Below are 17,713 nucleotides of genomic sequence, written 5' to 3' on the forward strand. Positions count from 1 at the left end.
GATGTTCTGTGGGGAAACCAGAGCCGAGCTGGTCCAAGGGATGCAGAGCATTGAAGAGAACGAGAGACGATGCAGTAGTGTACACCCACCCATTAGTCACAAGCACTTTACATGCTCAGAGTTCAATAAAGTTTTCACTGTTTCCCCCACAAATGTTGCAAAACATAATGCCCCCAAAAATGTTGCAAAACACTTTATCAGAACACAACGTAACACCACCTCGTGGAGTCATCGCTCCGCTGAAAGTGTCCACGCATGCGCAGTTCAGACCACAAACCCGTTTTCGACTCGGCCACACGATGGCGCCGAAACGCTGCAAATAAATTATTGGCGAGAGTGCACACAGTCCCGTTGGGTGCTGAGAACAGTACAGTACGGTTACAGACTGCAGTTTGCCACTTCTCCCCCGCAGTTCAAGGGAATAATTTATTCCCAGGTGCGGGGAGCATTGATACATGTTCTTCAGGACGAAATTACCTCCCTGTTGAACAAAAAGGCAATACGAGTGGTTCCACCCGACAAAAGTCACAGTGGGTTTTACTCAAGATATTTCCTAGTCCCAAAAAAAGGGAATCGAGCTCTCCGCCCCATATTAGATCTTCGTGCACTGAACAAATACCAAAGAAAGTACAAGTTCAGAAAGCTCACTCATTCTACACTTCTGAAACTGGTGCGCCCAGGCGAGTGATTCACGTCAATCGACCTGAAGGATGCATATTTTCACATAAAAATATATCCACCCCACAGGAAATTTCTGAGGTTTGCATTCCTCGGCGTGGCATACGAGTATCTAGTCCTTCCCTTCGGCTTATCTCTCAGTCCGAGGGTATTCGTGAAATGTACAGAAGCGGCCCTTACTCCGCTCAGGGAGAAAGGCATTTGTCTCGCTATTTACATAAACGACTGGCTGGTCGTTTCACACAGCCGTGCTCCTGGAACATCTACAAAAACTGGGATTAAAATTAAACACCAGAAAGAGTGTTTTAAGTTCCCAGGCAGTCAATAACGTATCTGGGGTTGTTACTGGACTCAGTGACATTCAGAGCGCGACTGTCGGAGGAGGGAGTAATACATTTTACGAAATGCCTGGCCGAATTTCGGAAAGGGAACAATGTTTCTTTTCGCACATGCCTCAGACTATTAGGTCTGATGGCCTCAGCTCTAATAGTCATCCCTTTAGGCAGACAATTTATGAGAGATTTCCAACGCTGGGTAGCTCGTCTGAGACTAGACCTGTTACGGCATTCCCGGAGAAGAGTGAGAGTGACGTCAGCGGCAGTCTTGGCACTGTGTCACTGGCGGCGCCCGTGCTTTCTGGTACAAGGGGTGCCGACGGGCGTTGTCCAGACCAGGAAGGTCATAACATTGGACGCATCGTTGTCCAGCTGGGGGGGCATTCACGAGGGCAGGGCAGTGAACGGGAGATGGGGTCCCTATCTGAGCCACTGTCACATGAACTACTTGGAAATGCTGGCCGTCTTTCTAACGTTGAAGCATTTTCTTGCTTTTCTGAAAGGACATCATGTTCTCGTGAGAACAGACAACACTACAGTTGTGGCATACATAAACAGACAGGGAGGTCTCAGATCACTCCCTTTACACATGTTGGCATGCAAACTGATTTTGTGGAGCAGTGCCAGTCTTTTATCCCTGAGAGGGACACACATACAAGGCATCATGAACCGGGTTGCAGATCTGCTGTCCAGGGGAAAACCCCTTTATGGAGAGTTGAAGCTGAATACGGAAGTGATTGGTCAAATTTGGAGCATATTTGGCAGAGCGACAGTGGATCTGTTCGTGTCGCAGGACAATGCTCAATGCGCTCTGTTCTTCTCTTTGAAGGATCAGAGTGCGCCTCTGGGAATAGACGCACTGGCGCACGAGTGGCCTCGCATTCTCCTATACGCGTTCCCACCGATTGCGTTGCTATCTCCAGCCCTTCACAGAGTGAGGGAGGAGGGCCTGAGAATGTTCTCTGCGGTGGCTAGGGAAATTCTGGCTGGCGGAGATCATACATATGCTGTACGCAGAGCCATGGTCCCTGCCACTGCGCAGGAATCTGCTGTCACCGGAGATATTTCATCCTCATCCAGAGCGCCTGGCACTGTGGGCCTGACCAGTTAGTGGTTAAATATAAATGCGGCTGATCTGCCAGACAGTGTTATTAGAACTATACAGAATTCTAGGGCCCTGTCCACTTGTTCACTCTATGAATGTAAATGGGGTGTGTTTGAGCGTTGGTGCGCGTCTAGACACGTAATTCCCTTTCAGTGTTCAGTGGCAGTGATTCTATCATTTCTGCAGGATATGATAGACCAGGGTAAAGCTTTCTCGACAATAAAGGTGTTTCTGGCCGCTATATCTGCCTGTCATGTAGGTTTTGATAACAAAACTGTGGGGCAGCACCCGTTGGTGTGCCGGTTTATGAAGAGTGCGTGTCGCGCTTTGCCAGTCTCAAAACCGATCTCTCCGTCATGGGATCTGGTTCTGGTGCTTGATGCGCTTTCAGTGACTCCATTTGAGCCACTGGACAAAGCTGACCTGAAATTATTGTCGTTTAAGATGGCACTGCTGTTAGCTTTGGCTTCAGCGAAGCGCGTGAGTGAAATTCATGCACTTTCTGTGAATTCAGCATGTATGCAGTTTATGCCAGGGGACGCAGGGGTGTTTTTGAAACCTAATCCTGCTTTTATGCCCAAAGTGGTCAATTCTATTGTTCCTCTCAAGTTAAGAGCCTTTAACCCACTGCCTTTTGCTTCAGCAGAACAGCAAAGGCTAAATAAGTTATGTCCGGTGCGTGCTTTACGTATTTACATGGAGAGGACTAAGGGGTTCAGAGAGAATGATCAGCTGTTTGTGTCTTGGGTGAAGCCGCGTATGGGGAAGCCGATTACTAAACAGCGTTTATCCCACTGGATAGTGGAGACAATTTCTCTTGCATATTCCAGTAAGGGTCTTACGCCTCCGTCTGGTTTACATGCTCATTCAACAAGAGGAAAGTCGACGACATGGGCCCTCTTTAAAGGAGTTACGTTACAAGATATTTGTGATGCGGCGAGTTGGTCCTCACCGCACACGTTTGCGAGGTTCTATAAACTGGATGTTACAGCTCAAACATTTGCACATGCCGTTTTGAGCGTTGGATCTTAAAGGAGCATTTCACCCGTGGGAACATTGATCTTCATTGAAAGTGGGTCATATATGTAGTCGAAATCTATTAAAATTTTCGAATTTGGTGCCTTTTTGACCGAGTTATTACAGAAAGTAACTTTAGGGCTCATTTGTATGGAAAACCACAACTCCCATAATGCAACACATTTGCACAGCTCCACAAGCCACTCCCACTAATCCAGAACATTGTGACATTGAGGACACAGTTAGCGATGTATGGTATTTACGTGCCACAGTAGTAAACAATGCCACAGTAAGCTTTTTGTGCATTAAAAAAGGTACTGCACAAACAGTTTACAGTTGACGTTACGTAACTTATTAAACCGGAAAACATTTCGTGATAATAGTGCTTGAAGAAATTGTGTACATTTCACGAAATGAATAATAAATAAAATTGAAACACTTACTTTACAGTTAGACGTCCATTTGTCCCTGCAGGCTTCGGCTGGCGTTTCCAGTTTACCTTCGGAATTCTGAAATATGTCTCCAGGACGCCTCTGTCCATATGCGGGGCAAAACTAGGATGGTTCACAACGCAAACATCCGTGTCCTTGTCTGCCTCAGACATTTCTTCGAGAAGAAATTGGCATCTTTGAAGTTCTTGGCAGCAGACGGACTCTAGCTCTGTGTCCGTAGGCGCACAACGAGAGCACAGGCACCACCAGTCCGCACCAGCTCGAGCACGCCCGGGCTCCTCGGACGCGACAGGCAGGTCTCCGGCCTCGGCTGCAGCCGCCGCCGCCTCCTCCTGCTCCTCCATCAGCCTCAGCTGCTCTGCGCTATATTGTGGCTCGTATAGATAGCCACGAACATCTGTTTCGAGCAACAGACTTTGAAAATCCTCTTCTTCCATATCATGAGTTGTTCCTCCAGCCATTCTCGTAAATCTGACTCCATAAGCGCTTGTTAGCTTAGCTACATAGCTTCCAAACAAGATGGCGGATTTTCATTTTCGTTTCTGTAAGTTTAGTCCCACCCACTGATCTGTAATAGGCCTGTAGGGTGAGTGGGTCCAACCCCCTGGAATAATAATAAGCTTGTGTTTGTAGTCTACACTTTTCAATGAATTTTGACTTCCTGCTAATTATGACGCAAAATGACGATTTTTACGTCATAATAAGCAGGAAGTAAAACACTTAAATCCTTATTTCTCCCATGTCAGGGAAAAATAAAGGGAAAATCCATGATCATTATAATATATGACTGGGTTTCTAACAATACAAAGCTAAATGCAAATGGGTGAAGTGTCCCTTTAAGTGTTAATCAGCCCGGTAATAGTTCTTTGGTTGGCAGGAGACTTCGAGACAGGCTATCTGGCAATATGGGAGTTAGGATATCCATAGTGAGACACCGAAACGTATGCTTGAAAGAGAACAATAGGTTACTTGCGTAACCCCGGTTCTCTGATAGCATTAAGTGAGGTGTCTCACCAGATCACCCTCCTTGCTGTGTGAAGCGAGGAAGAGGTGTGCTTGTTTTGAATGTCGTAATGACGTTGCGTCGCTCCTTTTATACCGAGAGGAGGGAGACACTCCCTGACGCAACGTCATGTCTGCCAGCCAATTGGGGCTGGCGTAATGGAATTGGGCTTCTGAGGAATACGCGGAAGGGGCGTATCCCGTAGTGAGATACCTCACTTAATGCTATCAGAGAACCAGGGTTACGCAAGTAACATATTGTTTTCACGACGTGTCATCAATCCGGAAGTCGGCCATCTTGGAGGCACAGAACGTAAACAATGCCATTGAAAGGACATTGAAATTTGTTCTGATTTGTGTGTCCATGCAGCTCTTTGGCAATACGGGCATGACGTTATGTTGATGGAGGTGTTTACATTTGAGATAGATATGTTGTTTTATTTAAATTTTACAACTTGGAAATGTGTAGCCGACGCGCTGGACTACTGCGTCTTGAGCTGCAGAACCAGCTGGGATGTAACGTTACAGCTTTTTTCCGCGCTGCGCTGGTTTCAAAAATAATAATTGTCTGCTCGTCTGGCACTCTTCAACAACAAAGCCTTGTTTTGGCAGCGACTTTAAGCATGTATCCTATAACATAATTATTCTATAATACTATGTACTCCTGCTGGAGCACATTAAGCAGCAGCAGGACCAGCTGGTGGCCAAGGTCAATCACCTGAGCAGCAGGTTGCTCAAGAGCCAGAGTGTCCTGAATGCATTCAGCTGCCCGTCGAATCACTGGAAGCGGTGGATGAGCTTTTTGTAAAAAATGCATTTAATGTTACACATGTGCATGTGGTTGATGAGCTGATGCTGTAACTGTACCTCTCTAAACCACAAACGCCTTCTTTAATCACTTTTTTTTGCTCTCTTCTCTTTAACTTTTGACAGAACTCGAAATGTTTTCAACCTATGCGACTGATTAGTACAGAACAAAACTCAAAAAAAAAAAAATTCAGCAGCAATAATCAGCCAAATGTGCGAGTCCTTTCAATGGCATTGTTTACGTTCTGTGCCTCCAAGATGGCCGACTTCCGGACTGATGACGCGTCGTGAAAACCCTCTATGGACAAAGTCTGTGTCATTAGTTAAAATTACTTAATTATCTGGATTTAAACATTCTTCGAAACATTTGGGATAATGTACATACACAAGTCAGCAAAATATAGAAAACTGTACTGGTGGTTTTTGGATATTTTAATAAAAGAATCTTACATATTGTGCCTTTTAAGTTGTTATCAATAACATCTACTCACCATCTACTGTATGATCTCAAGAATAATCAATTACATGAATAACGGTCTGAGTTTTACTTGGTTTCCTAATCATAACAAGAATATGACTCCCAGGCTACATCTTTAAAATAGATGTTATTAGAACTGTAAATGCTCAACATGTTTATATATTCACTGTTTGAAATAAATGAACCGTCTGGTTGACATACTATAAGCATCCCTTTTCTCAAAGGCTACTTGTTAAGGTGCAAAGCATATCTGAGGATGTGCTGCCCATTGAAGCTTAACTATAGGGCTGACATCTCACATTGTAATGCCACAATTCTCATGAAAGCATGCATTTCAACTCTGTGTTACAAAGATAACCTACATTGTGTCACTACAAGATACAAAAGTCAAGCTAGTAGATCCCCACCTCTGTTGTTATTTGAGGCTGAAGAATGAGCATATGGAAAACATCAAACTGTTGAATAACGCCTAATTAAGTGTATCAGAGGAGGGTGTGTGTGTGTGTGTGTAAAATAATATTTTCTTTAGAAGGACAGGAATGACTGTAGTGACCTCTAGTGGTGAAGGAGTTCTCAAAACATTTGTTCTGACAAATCGTACATCCGCAGCACATTTAAAAAACCACAAGTACTTAGAAGTGTTTAATTTTAAAAGTATTATTTATTTAGTTATAAAATAATACAAATATTATTTTTCTAATTTAAAAATTCTTCATTCTGTTTTCCTTTGAGTAAAATGTGATCAGTTTAAGTATAGTACACAACACTCAAACATAAGAAAACACAAAGCATGCTTATAATAATACTGTGTTTTTAACTAATCATTTCAGAAAGTCTTAACTGCTGGACATGAGCAGCAGAAGATTACAGATGTTTAGTCATCTCCTCCACAGAGGTTCAGTAGAGCTCTCTGGTAGTCACCCTTGGTGTGCTCCTGAGGAGAAATAGACAACGAGAAAAGTTCTGATTAATATGCTTCTTGAATGAAGGCAAAATAAGAGTTAAGAAGAGAAGAGAGAGGCAAATAACAGAACAAATAAGAAAGAAAAGAGACAAATGGAAACTTACAAAAATGGTCTGGTACAGAGATTTTCCAAAATTCTTCTTAAACTCTGCACGGACCTTCATGAGATCAACTTCACAGCGGGAGACCATGATGCGGGTTATGACTTTCTCTTTAACACTTTTACTCTGCAAACATTAAAATCAAAATGTTCGGTATCGACACACTCTTTCCATAGATTAAACTGTTAAACACAACTCAAAATCAGCCAAGGTCATCTCTTTACATGTACGCAGTCAAAATGAGATATTCACCTTCATCGCATCACTGAGTTTGCTGGCAAAATACAGATGCTTGTTCTCCAAGCACTCAACTGTAGAAAGACAGAGATACATTTTAGGACATGGTTAGCCTACATGTTCTGTTTTTTTTTTCAGACTTTTATAGGAGTCTCTCTTCAGTTCTGCTCTGCCATGCATTTCCACAGGGCTTTCCATGAAATGTTCCTCACCAAACAGCTTGTGATTATGTTAAAAAGAAATGAAGAAGGTATTCCCAAGGAAAATGCGAGAGCGTGAAAGAGTATAGGCATAACCATCATCAAATCTGCCACATATCTCTATATCCAAATGTTCAGACAGCTTATGTGAAGAACGGACAACTGATAGATATACAGTACCTAGTGTGAGGAAGGATTTTTCCAAATCTCCCTTCACCTCCTTTCGAATGCTCTCTTTAATGTCATATGGGCTGTATCTCTTGTACCTATCAAACACTGAGAAAAAGAGCTGCTGGTTACATTGTTGCACAAATAATAATGACAATTGACTTCAAATACAGCTCTTTTCATGTTTCACCTTTCTGCAAGTGTGGGACACTCCTCTCAGAGAAGATTGAAATCCAGGTGGTCACATCAGTTCCTTTTCTCTTCACTCCAGCTTCATAAAGAGCCTAAATATTTTTTTATAATTGACTAAAGATTACAAAATGCAACTTTTTGTTGTTCCAGCATTCTTAACATGGGTCATTTGAATGCACAATGGTTTACAATCATAATATTATTTGAATCATTCTAAATATCAGCTAAAGGGCTCTACTCACTCTTGCATCATTGTCGATCTTCTCATAGTCCACCACGTTACTCGGCTCATCTCTTTTGGCCTGTGAACATGAATGAATAAAGTGTGAGTACTGAACAGCAATGCAGAATATGCTGTTTGCAAACTATATTGGTGGTAAGGGTTTTACTTGTTGCACATTGTGCAACAAAGCGGAATCAGATCATAATTACCACAAATAACTATTATAGTTATCTATTAAGTTACCTGTACAAGGGCAAGGAGAAGCTTAGCGACATCACCAGATGTGTCTCCAGAAACATCTTTCTCCAACTCCTTCTTAAACACTTCAAGAAGAAAAAGAAAGGGACATGGATACTAATATATGTGTGCTTATTATGCCTTTTAAGGGCCAGCATCACTCACTCTCTCTGTAAACCTTCTTGATTTCCTTGAGCTCTTCATTGTTGCGAGAGCAGACAATTTCAGTAAGACTCTCCTCATCAGTGCCCAGACCCTGCAAAAAAACAATAACTGTCACATGCATACAGTGATATATGAATACACTACTATCCAGAAGTCTGGGGTCAGTAAGACTTTTGTTTTGTGTTGTTTTGAAAATAATAATAATAATAATAATAATAATAATAATAATGCTTTTATTTAGCAAGGATGAGTTAAATTGATTTTCATTTTCAAATAAATGCTGATATTTTGAAATTTATATGAATTAAAGCACAACTTGAGTAATGAGTAAAAGAAAATATTTAATAATATTACAATTGTTACTGTATTTTGGTCAAATAAATGTAGCATTGGTGAGCATAAGAGACATTTTTTTTAATCTGTAGTGTAGGTTATTTTATTCATGGTATTCATATATTATTCAGAAGTGATTATTAAATATGGAGTATGAGTTTGATTTTGATACTTCAGCAGAAAAGAGAAGTAAACAAGCAGCGTCCATAAACAATTACAGATCTATGTAAACATACCTTCATAGATGATTTCAGTTCAGAGGCGTCATATTGTGCTGTACTCTTCATCAAGCCCAGAATCAGATGCTCCAAAGAGCCTGAGAGCGCCCCCTTCAGGGCACTCACCAAATCCTGCAACACAAACAGGGACAAGTTAGATAAGCTACTTATTATGCATATCACTGTACTTTATAAAGGTAAGATAATCCGATTTTTTAATATATAGTCCACAATTTTGTGTATTAAATAATTATGGTGTGTACCTTTTTTGACCGTTTTTCATACTCAAATGCAATTTCGCTCCTTTGTGAGCAACTGCGTCTTGTCAGTATATCAATGATCGTCTGCTCATCCACACCTGAATGAATACATGAAGGCAAGCATGAGAGGGATTGAGATATTATCATTAAGATAAGGACTAATTGCACCTTTTTATTTCCTAGTATAAAATCATTAAACAGTCATCAGCTACTGGCATAAGTGAACGTGACATTCAGCCAAGTATGGTGACCTATACTCAGAATTCGTGCCCTGCATTTAACTCATCCAAAGTGCACACACACACCGGGAGCAGTGGGCAGCCATTTATGCTGCGGCGCCCGGGGAACAGCTGGGGGTTTGGTGCCTTGCTCAAGGGCACCTAAATCTTGGTATTGCCGGCCCGAGATTCGAACCACAACCCTAGGATTAGGAGTCAAACTCTCTAACCGCTAGGTCACAACTTCCCACATATGTGCAACCAAACTCATTCACACACTAAACCTTGATATTCATTAAATAGCAGTGTGAGTAGGCTACTACAGCATCATAGAATGTGCCTATATCTTTCCAGGGAGTTTAACACAAACCCATTTTATGTAGCCTTTATTGATTTAAAATCATACATATATTTCAAGATTCTACCCAAATAGGCCTACTTACAAGACACTGACTAATATTTGGCAGTCACCACTAATTATTTACAATTGGTTTTTCAACAGAGGAGGGCTCATCAACCATTCTACCTTGATTAAGAGTCTTAAAGCACCACACAATCTGTTTAAGGTAGTTAAGCAGAAATCCAAAGCTCAGTTAGGGGCCGTTCACATATCGCGCCTAAAAACGCGTGGAAAACGCCAGGCGAGCAGCTTTCTCCTCCTTTCCAAAGCGCTCAGGCAGAAGCGCTCCTGAGGCGTCTGCCGTTGCTAAGCAACAATGACGCGCTCTTTCCATGAAGACGCGGAAATTTCAGCAAAGGATAAATGGATTTGCAGCACAAAAAATCGCTTTTAGTAGCTCTGCTACTAAATTTATTTCAAATTGGCAATCCATATACAGCTATGATCAGCTGTTCCTTCATCTTGGCTGAGCTTTCAACGTTGTTACAGGAAAGGATGAAGCTGAATGTTTAGTTTTTGTCACATGACGTGCGGTGCGCTTGCGGCATTCTGAAAAGTTGAGATGTTTTTAACTCGATGCGGTGCGGACGCGTCTGGAAAAAACGGGTGCGTCGCACCACGTGCGCATCGCGACCACGTCGCTTCAAATATGAGCGCGCATACCGCACGCCTACATTGGAAAAAACGAACTTGAGCGCGCAAAAGACGCTATATGTGAACGGCCCCTTAGTCTGCTAATCAAATATAAAGGCACTGACACAAATATTTCAGTGAAAGGATTATGAAATGCCACTGTGGACTCTTTTTGTGTTCCACTAGAAATATAATCTGTGGTGCAAAATCAAATCTACAGATTCCAATGCAAATGTTAAGTGTTTATGGCACCATCCTTTACCTTTGGTTTTGATGGCTGTCTCGATTTTGGCCGAATCCTCCTCTGGGTTAAAATCATAAGCTGGCACCACTGTGGGGCATTTAGGTTCTCTCTCCTGAAAATATATCAGAAAATGTAGATATAGAAATGTAATCTATAATAATCTATAAAATATTATGGATGGAATAAAAAAAACAATCAGTCTTAATAGCCACATCAATGTACAAAGAAGTGTATTTTGTTTGTTAAAATTTGTAATAATACTACATTTTATGTTACAACTGTAATAACTTACCCCTCCATAACTCAATGTAAGTTTGGTCAAAATCTCAGACACTAAAGCCATTTTTCTGCAGAGGACAGAGAACACATGCAATCATCCAAGTTGAACAACGAGTAGATGAAACAGGTGATAAAATCGGTGTTTTAAGCCGCTGTAAAATACAACCTCACCCTTTGTTTCAAAGGTCTAAGTGATTGTTGTCATAGTTACAGTGATTAGTAGGACTGTGTAGATAAAGGCCCAGTTCAGTTTCATCATAAGCAATAATGCAAATCGATAACCATTTTGCCCTTAAAGGTGTCACAGAGAAAGTTATTTCTCATGGTATTAAAAAAAGACTTAAAACAGATTTTTGTTGTGTTGTTGTCCCTTACCAACACCACAGGGGTTAAACGTCCCCTATAGTGCTAACAGGAAATCATTTCTCTGCACTATACATTACGAGGTGAGCTGTGAAGGGTTTGCTGGAACTTTGTTCAGGCACACCCAGACACACACCCTGTACACATTCCACAGTCAACTGAATCTCTGACCATCACACACACACACACACACACACACACACACACACACACAGAGCAAGACCAATACAGCTTTTTCTGCAGATTAAACAGGACTCGAAAACTGAAACAGTAGTACAATCCACAATACAAAATATATGACAATGCTAGTCTTTTAGAAAGATTCATACTACAGGAGTCCTGTCAAGAGATGCAGTTCACGTTTCTCCATCTAATCAATGGCGAATCACCACAGAGGACTGGAGTCTTACCTGAGATGCTGTGGAGAGTGAAGGTGTAGCGGTGGAGTTTCAGTTGTAGCTCTTTGCATGGGATTACCTTTTAAATGCAGTCAGCCAATGACTCACATCTCCTCCTATCAACCCACACCTACACCCACTCAAGATAAAGACCCTAAAGTTTCTTATTAGTTATTCATTTACTGGGCTATACATTCCTTACAAAAATTTACTATACTACTCACAGTTTGTGCTAAAATGTCATCTACAGTTCCAGTTACCACTGTGAAACCACACATTTTCAAAGGGAACATTTATTAATGACAACTGCCACCATAAATATATTTTTTTATTTTATTTAAAAAAAAATGCATCATATTTCTGTTTGCATTTTGGAAATGTTGTTACCTACAATGAAAATGAACACTGACAAAATGAGAAACTGGGGAGAAATTTCCCAAATTGTCCACTTGTAAATCTCTTTAGGTAAATTGAGTCATTCATTTTAAAATATGCGCATGTAGTCTGTGTCACTATTAATGACTTGAGGGTTTGGCAACTGTGATTTCACAAATTTGATATATACATCCAAAAACATAGTTTTCCTCAGCTCTGACATCACGGCTACAGGCCTGTGCATGAATTTAAGTAATTCAGCATGTACAATAAGTGTTTAAATTACATGAAAAACTGTCAGTTTGGACACAAATGTCATTATGTTGAATATTGCACAATAGTGGTGTGAGGTAACCCTACCCACGACTGTTCCTGACAGAGAGGAAATGAATCAAGACACATGTACATGTGGTGTGTAAAATAAAAGCAGCATTGCAAGAAAAGAAAAAAATCTATATTTTTAAACCTAAACTATAACCGGGAATGTAAAAGAAAATGCATCCTAAAACTAAAGTAGGTTTCTAAAATAAATAATTGAATTAACATTAGCTGTTTGTAATGTTCCATTAGTTAAACATTCCTCAATGTTTAATACATTCTGCAAACATATTCACTGAGTAACTACATGACAATAACAGTAATAATAACAATGCACCATGCAGTTTAATTGATCATACAATCATTTATAGAGAAAAAGCTTAACGATTAATGCCGTTATTGAGAATTAAGTATTAAATACATTTGGCTTGCTATTAAAAATGTTGGGGATAAAATCACCATCAAGTCTTTCTCTGATGTAATTATTACAGATTAATTGTCAAAAGAGTGAGTTAAACAGCTATTTATACATCTTGAGCCAGCTCAACATGTTCACTTGGATCTATATAGTATTAAACTGCTTCACAGATAGTTTATGAGCAGTATTGGGAGAACCAGAGTGGTTTAGAGATTCAAAGGAAGTATGTTTGCTAAAGGCGGAGAAGTATTCCTCAATCAGTAGAGTTTCTGCTAATGTTTGACTGTGCTGTCAGTCATAGCAGCAGTTTTATAGTGAAAGAGGACAGCACACTGACATCTACAAACACACACTGGCTTCAATGTTTTATTGGGACATTCCATAAGTGTAACGGTTTTTACACTGTATTTTCTGTCCCCTAAACCTGCCCTTCTTAACAAAACTTTCAGCGTTTTAAGATTTTCATGAAAATTCGGTATGATTTATAAGCTGCTTTCCTTTTGGGGAGCATAAAATGTCCCCACAAGGTAAAAATCGACTGGTATTATTGTGGGGATATTTGGTCCCCATAATGTAGGGAATACCAGATACACACACAGCTCATACTACTATAATCTGTTCTGATTTAGTTCTTTGTGCCTTACTTAACTATATGCAAATAAAGTTAAGTGAGAGCGACTCTGTTACAGTAGCTCAGAATACATGTACAATAAAAGCCATCTTGCATGGGTCATGTGTTCCCTTAGCAATCAGTGATCTAGACTTGCATCCATGGCAACGCATGCAACAAGCACTGAGCAATACCTTAATGAGGTGATTCATCCCATATACACATAAATAAGGGTCAGTCCCTTGATAGCAAATACCATCATTACTCAAAAGTGTTACAACACTTATAGATCGGAAGCGGATCTTTTCAGTTGACACAGCCGATTCAGCACAGCTTAAACAGAACAACATTTGTTTTTCTTCTGTGCATGTAAGCGTTATATTGTTCTAGATTGTGTTAATATAGCTGATTTAAGGTCATCAAAACTGCTGAATGAACTAACTGGTCATAGAACAGACCGCAAGAGAAAAATGACAACTGCAATTTTCATCACAAGCTGTGGGATTTTTTTTATTGTCATCAGCACGTTCAACACACTATTTGTCAATGTGTGACATGCGTCTTTAATAAAAGTAATTTAGGGGGTTAAACCTCTAAATACAAAAATCACAACATTAGATGAAAACTGTATTTCAAAGAAACAATACTTTTGCATTTTTGTACAGGTGTATATACAAAACAAAGGCAAAATACCTCAAATCGGACAAATAGGAAGAAATTGACTATTTCTACAGATCTACTGGAGAACTAGTTGAAGAGTGCTTGTGGATTAAATCAAAAGGAGACCACTGGTTAATCTGTTAAAAATGAAGGATGGAAAAATATACAGAGGAAAAACCCAAGTCTTCAAAACAGAAGGACGTTTTTCTTCAGTACAAACTGTGATCCACTCAAATGATTAGCATTACTCACAAATTAGCATATAATGGTGTGTATATCATACAAAACATTTGGTCATTTGTCAGTGAAAGTATGACAACCTTAAAAGGGACTTTGTTACTATGATACTCGTCTTAACATATACATAGAAAGATTAAGTACTCATGCCCCAAAACCAAAGCAAGAGAAAAATAAAATACTGCCTTAGTGATGGACATTTAAAGAATAATTGGCAAATAAAAGAAAGAACATTCCAGGCCTCTGGACTAGCACACAGATAAAACAACACGTTACACATGTCATAATAATAAACAGCTATAGATTAGATCAGAAATCAATGTGTTTAATCGATGAGAGTGTAGGAAATTAATTTGCTAACCATTTAAGTGCCATAATACTTCCAAAAAGTTTGATAGAACCAGCACAAACAGTGGGATTGAGGATCGCTAAAAAGATATTCATAGAGAATACACAGGCCAAATCAGGATTTTAAAGAAATGGGAAGAGGGCAAAGACATCAGGACGTGGGAGAGGCCAAACCAAGCCAATTTCAAGCCAAACAAATACACGTGACAAAGTTCTGCATTTAAAGCATTTGCATGCAATTTTCGGTTTCAAAACATAATTATGCCATTATTATTGCTTTCTGCTCAGTATTATTTTGGATAATTCTTCATTTACACACCTGACCCTGATTCTCGAAGAGGACAATTTGATAATATTTCACCACTTTTTAAACATTGTTTTTCAAACGACTGTACTATAACGCCGTCCCCTTGCAGTTACCAACACGTTCGCTCTCCTCCTCAACTATAAAACAATAGTTTCCCTGAGCAGTCCCAAAATACCCTTTTATGAGGTCAGATATTTGATGGATTGTCTTTCACGGAACAGATACAAACAAGAATACTACAGGTAAAGCAGTGCCAGCCCTTACAAAAAACATTAAACAGATGTCAGATCAGAACATCTTTACTAAGGTTATTGCTTGTCCTCGTTTGTAGGCTGCGTGCTAAATGCATTCAATTTGGTTCAAATGCGCGTGTTGAAGGAGCACAAAAATATTGACAAGGATCCAACATCTTTTAAAAAACAAGCCTGTGTACACAGCTGCAAATTAAAGAAAGAAAAAAGTAAGTGACCGTTTTTATTCTCTCCTCTTCCCTGATGAGCTGCATTACTAGGTGCAAAAAAACGTCTAGACGTATCTCAAAAAGGGTCAGTTAGGAACAACGCCAACTGCCTCCAATCCCCATGACATTTAATACAAACTGCTAGATCCCCTGGAATGTCAACACATGCCCTGATCGGTCAATCATCGCTCCACTCAGCTCACTTTGAAGGGAATCTAATCACAGAATCACTAATGCACAACAGGGTGTCACACCACCATCTAGACAACGAATGCTGGCTTTAAAAGACAGAGATTTAACAAAACACAAATAAGTATTTCATATCTTACCGATCTAAAATAACAGCATGTTCCTTCAGATGTTTTTTTTTTTTTCACAAATTAAATTGAAATCGTTTATTGCTGGGAAAAACACAAAGTGCTACCTTTCGTTAGGTTCTACACATCATACATTGCATGATTTAACTAACCATATAACAAGAATATATGCACGGTATTTGTGCTCACTGCCTCAGAACATGCCGTTTGATCATAAAAGTTTCAGTACGATAGTGATTCAGGTCTCATAGTTTGAGTCCCATGTCATGCCTCGTCCACTGTCTTCTCCTGGGGCTGGGGCAGTGGTTTCGCCAAATGATGTCCCTGCTGAATGTGTATATGCTGGAAGAGGTCAGTAAAGGGCAGTGCTGTGATATTAGCACCAACGTGGGCTGTTCATTGTGGCACCGGAGAAAAAAGACAGGGATTTCAGCTCTAGGCGTTCATTTCCTGTCTTCGTCTACCCCAGCCAGACACCTCGTTACTGTCTACGGCCAGTAGAGGGCGACGCTGGAGCGGTTAAATGCAGTGGGCGTTTCCGCTGAGATCTCATGCAGTCAGAACAGGAGGCTGAAAGATGAAGCTGTGGCGGGGAGGAATGCTCTGATGCACATTACAAGACATCGCCAGTTTTTTTCCCCTCGCATCTGAACTTTCCTCTTCTAAAGGTCCGCCAGCCTTCTGGTGCGTGGCCAGTGGGGGCAAATTCAATGTGTGGCTGGACTCTGAGAAGTGTTTTGTGAGAATTATGTATACATGAACTGAGGCTGAAGTGAGCTTAGAGTTCTTGTCAGTATGTTAGTATTATCTCTCTCTCTCCATCTTTTTTTCTGAATCTGTGCAGTATTAGGATAAGTCTCTATCAGGCCTCCTGAGGCAGAACCTGCTCAAAGTCTGAGCCAAACAGCTCCTTATAGAGTGGAGGGAAGCGTGTGTGGACCGTTTCTGGGTAAAGAGCTCTGAATGTGCTCAATTTATCCATATGGCGACGGCATAACATCCGAACTGTGGACACTTTACAGACAAGCTGAGGGAGGACAAGCAGAACATCAGAATTGGCTGTTCGAAGGCAATTTTACTTGGGAAACAGTTATCAGATAAGTAAATACAACTAGTTTCTACAAAGGTAACTGCAAACATGAGTGTATATATATATATATATATGCATGTATATACCTTTGTGAGAATTCCCTCATCCCTCTGGTTCTTCCGCAGGAGGTTCTGGAGCGCAATCTTGATCTTCTGCTGGAGTTTCTCCACTCTGCTCTTCTCCTGCAGCCAGGAGCGATCTACACAAGGATCAATTCGATTTAGAGGAAGAAGAATTTAATAAATTACAATTCAAAGAACACGAGTAATGCATTCTTAGAAATAAACTAGGTCCCACTTTATATTAGGTGGCCTTAACTACTATTACTACTTTATTACTTTTACTATACTTATTGTGTTCATATTGTATTACAAAACACTCCTGGTGCTATTGAGGCAGGACACGGGTTCTGTAAGATTAGGGACATGTTTGGTGGTATGGGTAGGTTTAAGGTCAAAGTTATAGTTACCGTGTAACTATAAATGTAATTACACAAATTAATTACAGATGTAATTACTTGTAAGTTAAAAAAAAAGTACAGTGTAAAAACATGCATGTTAAGTGCATTGTATCAAATTATTAATTTAAATGCAAGTACATAGTAGTTAAGTCCACCTAATATAAAGTGGAACCATGAACTGTTTTTCCACCCTGGTCCACAAACCTGACATCATGAAATATGATAAAATATACAAAAGTTTGGCTTTGGTAAGATTTTTTTAAATGCTTTGAAAGAATGCTCACCAGGCTAATTTTATATGATCTAAAACACAGTAAATGGATTAATACTGTGAAATATTACAATTTAAAATGACTCTTTTCTACTTTAATATATTTTAAATGTAATTTATTCCTGCAGTCTGCAG

At 40.1% G+C, this 17,713-nt stretch overlaps 2 protein-coding genes across 3 annotated transcripts in view; both read right to left on the minus strand.

Annotated features, from left to right (window-relative positions):
• Window positions 1-6,515: 6,515 nt before the first annotated feature.
• LOC132114318 (annexin A2-B-like) lies at window positions 6,516-11,805 on the minus strand. The gene is made up of 13 exons (XM_059522429.1): window positions 11,720-11,805; window positions 10,960-11,014; window positions 10,686-10,779; window positions 9,176-9,270; window positions 8,931-9,044; window positions 8,362-8,452; window positions 8,203-8,282; window positions 7,979-8,038; window positions 7,735-7,828; window positions 7,557-7,652; window positions 7,192-7,250; window positions 6,943-7,065; window positions 6,516-6,808 (listed from the first exon to the last, which is right to left on the minus strand). The coding sequence occupies exons 1-13, from the start codon at window positions 11,776-11,778 to the stop codon at window positions 6,749-6,751; spliced, it is 1,080 nt and encodes a 359-aa protein (XP_059378412.1). The 5' UTR covers window positions 11,779-11,805; the 3' UTR covers window positions 6,516-6,748.
• A 2,106-nt stretch (window positions 11,806-13,911) lies between these two features.
• LOC132119996 (nuclear receptor ROR-alpha B) overlaps window positions 13,912-17,713 on the minus strand; it is a 42,818-nt gene continuing 39,016 nt past the window's right edge. For both annotated transcript variants that reach the window (XM_059530026.1, XM_059530027.1), the window contains 2 exons: window positions 16,934-17,046; window positions 13,912-16,784 (listed from right to left, as the gene is read on the minus strand). In XM_059530026.1, coding sequence (XP_059386009.1) covers window positions 16,620-16,784; window positions 16,934-17,046 — 278 coding nt within the window. In that variant the 3' untranslated portion in view covers window positions 13,912-16,619. The remainder of the gene's footprint in view (window positions 16,785-16,933; window positions 17,047-17,713) is intronic.

This window comes from Carassius carassius, chromosome 3, assembly GCF_963082965.1.
Source record: "Carassius carassius chromosome 3, fCarCar2.1, whole genome shotgun sequence".
NCBI lineage: Eukaryota > Metazoa > Chordata > Actinopteri > Cypriniformes > Cyprinidae > Carassius > Carassius carassius.

Bases quoted from the DNA above. Each gene is read 5' to 3' on its own strand.
- LOC132114318 (XM_059522429.1), bottom strand. From the start codon at position 11,778: ATGCAAAGAGCTACAACTGAAACTCCACCGCTACACCTTCACTCTCCA. The intron at 9,045-9,175 runs GTACACACCATA...TTTGTGTTGCAG, and splicing joins ATGAAAAACGGTCAAAAAAG to GATTTGGTGAGTGCCCTGAA. The intron at 7,653-7,734 runs GTGAAACATGAA...TCTTTTTCTCAG, and splicing joins TGTCCCACACTTGCAGAAAG to TGTTTGATAGGTACAAGAGA.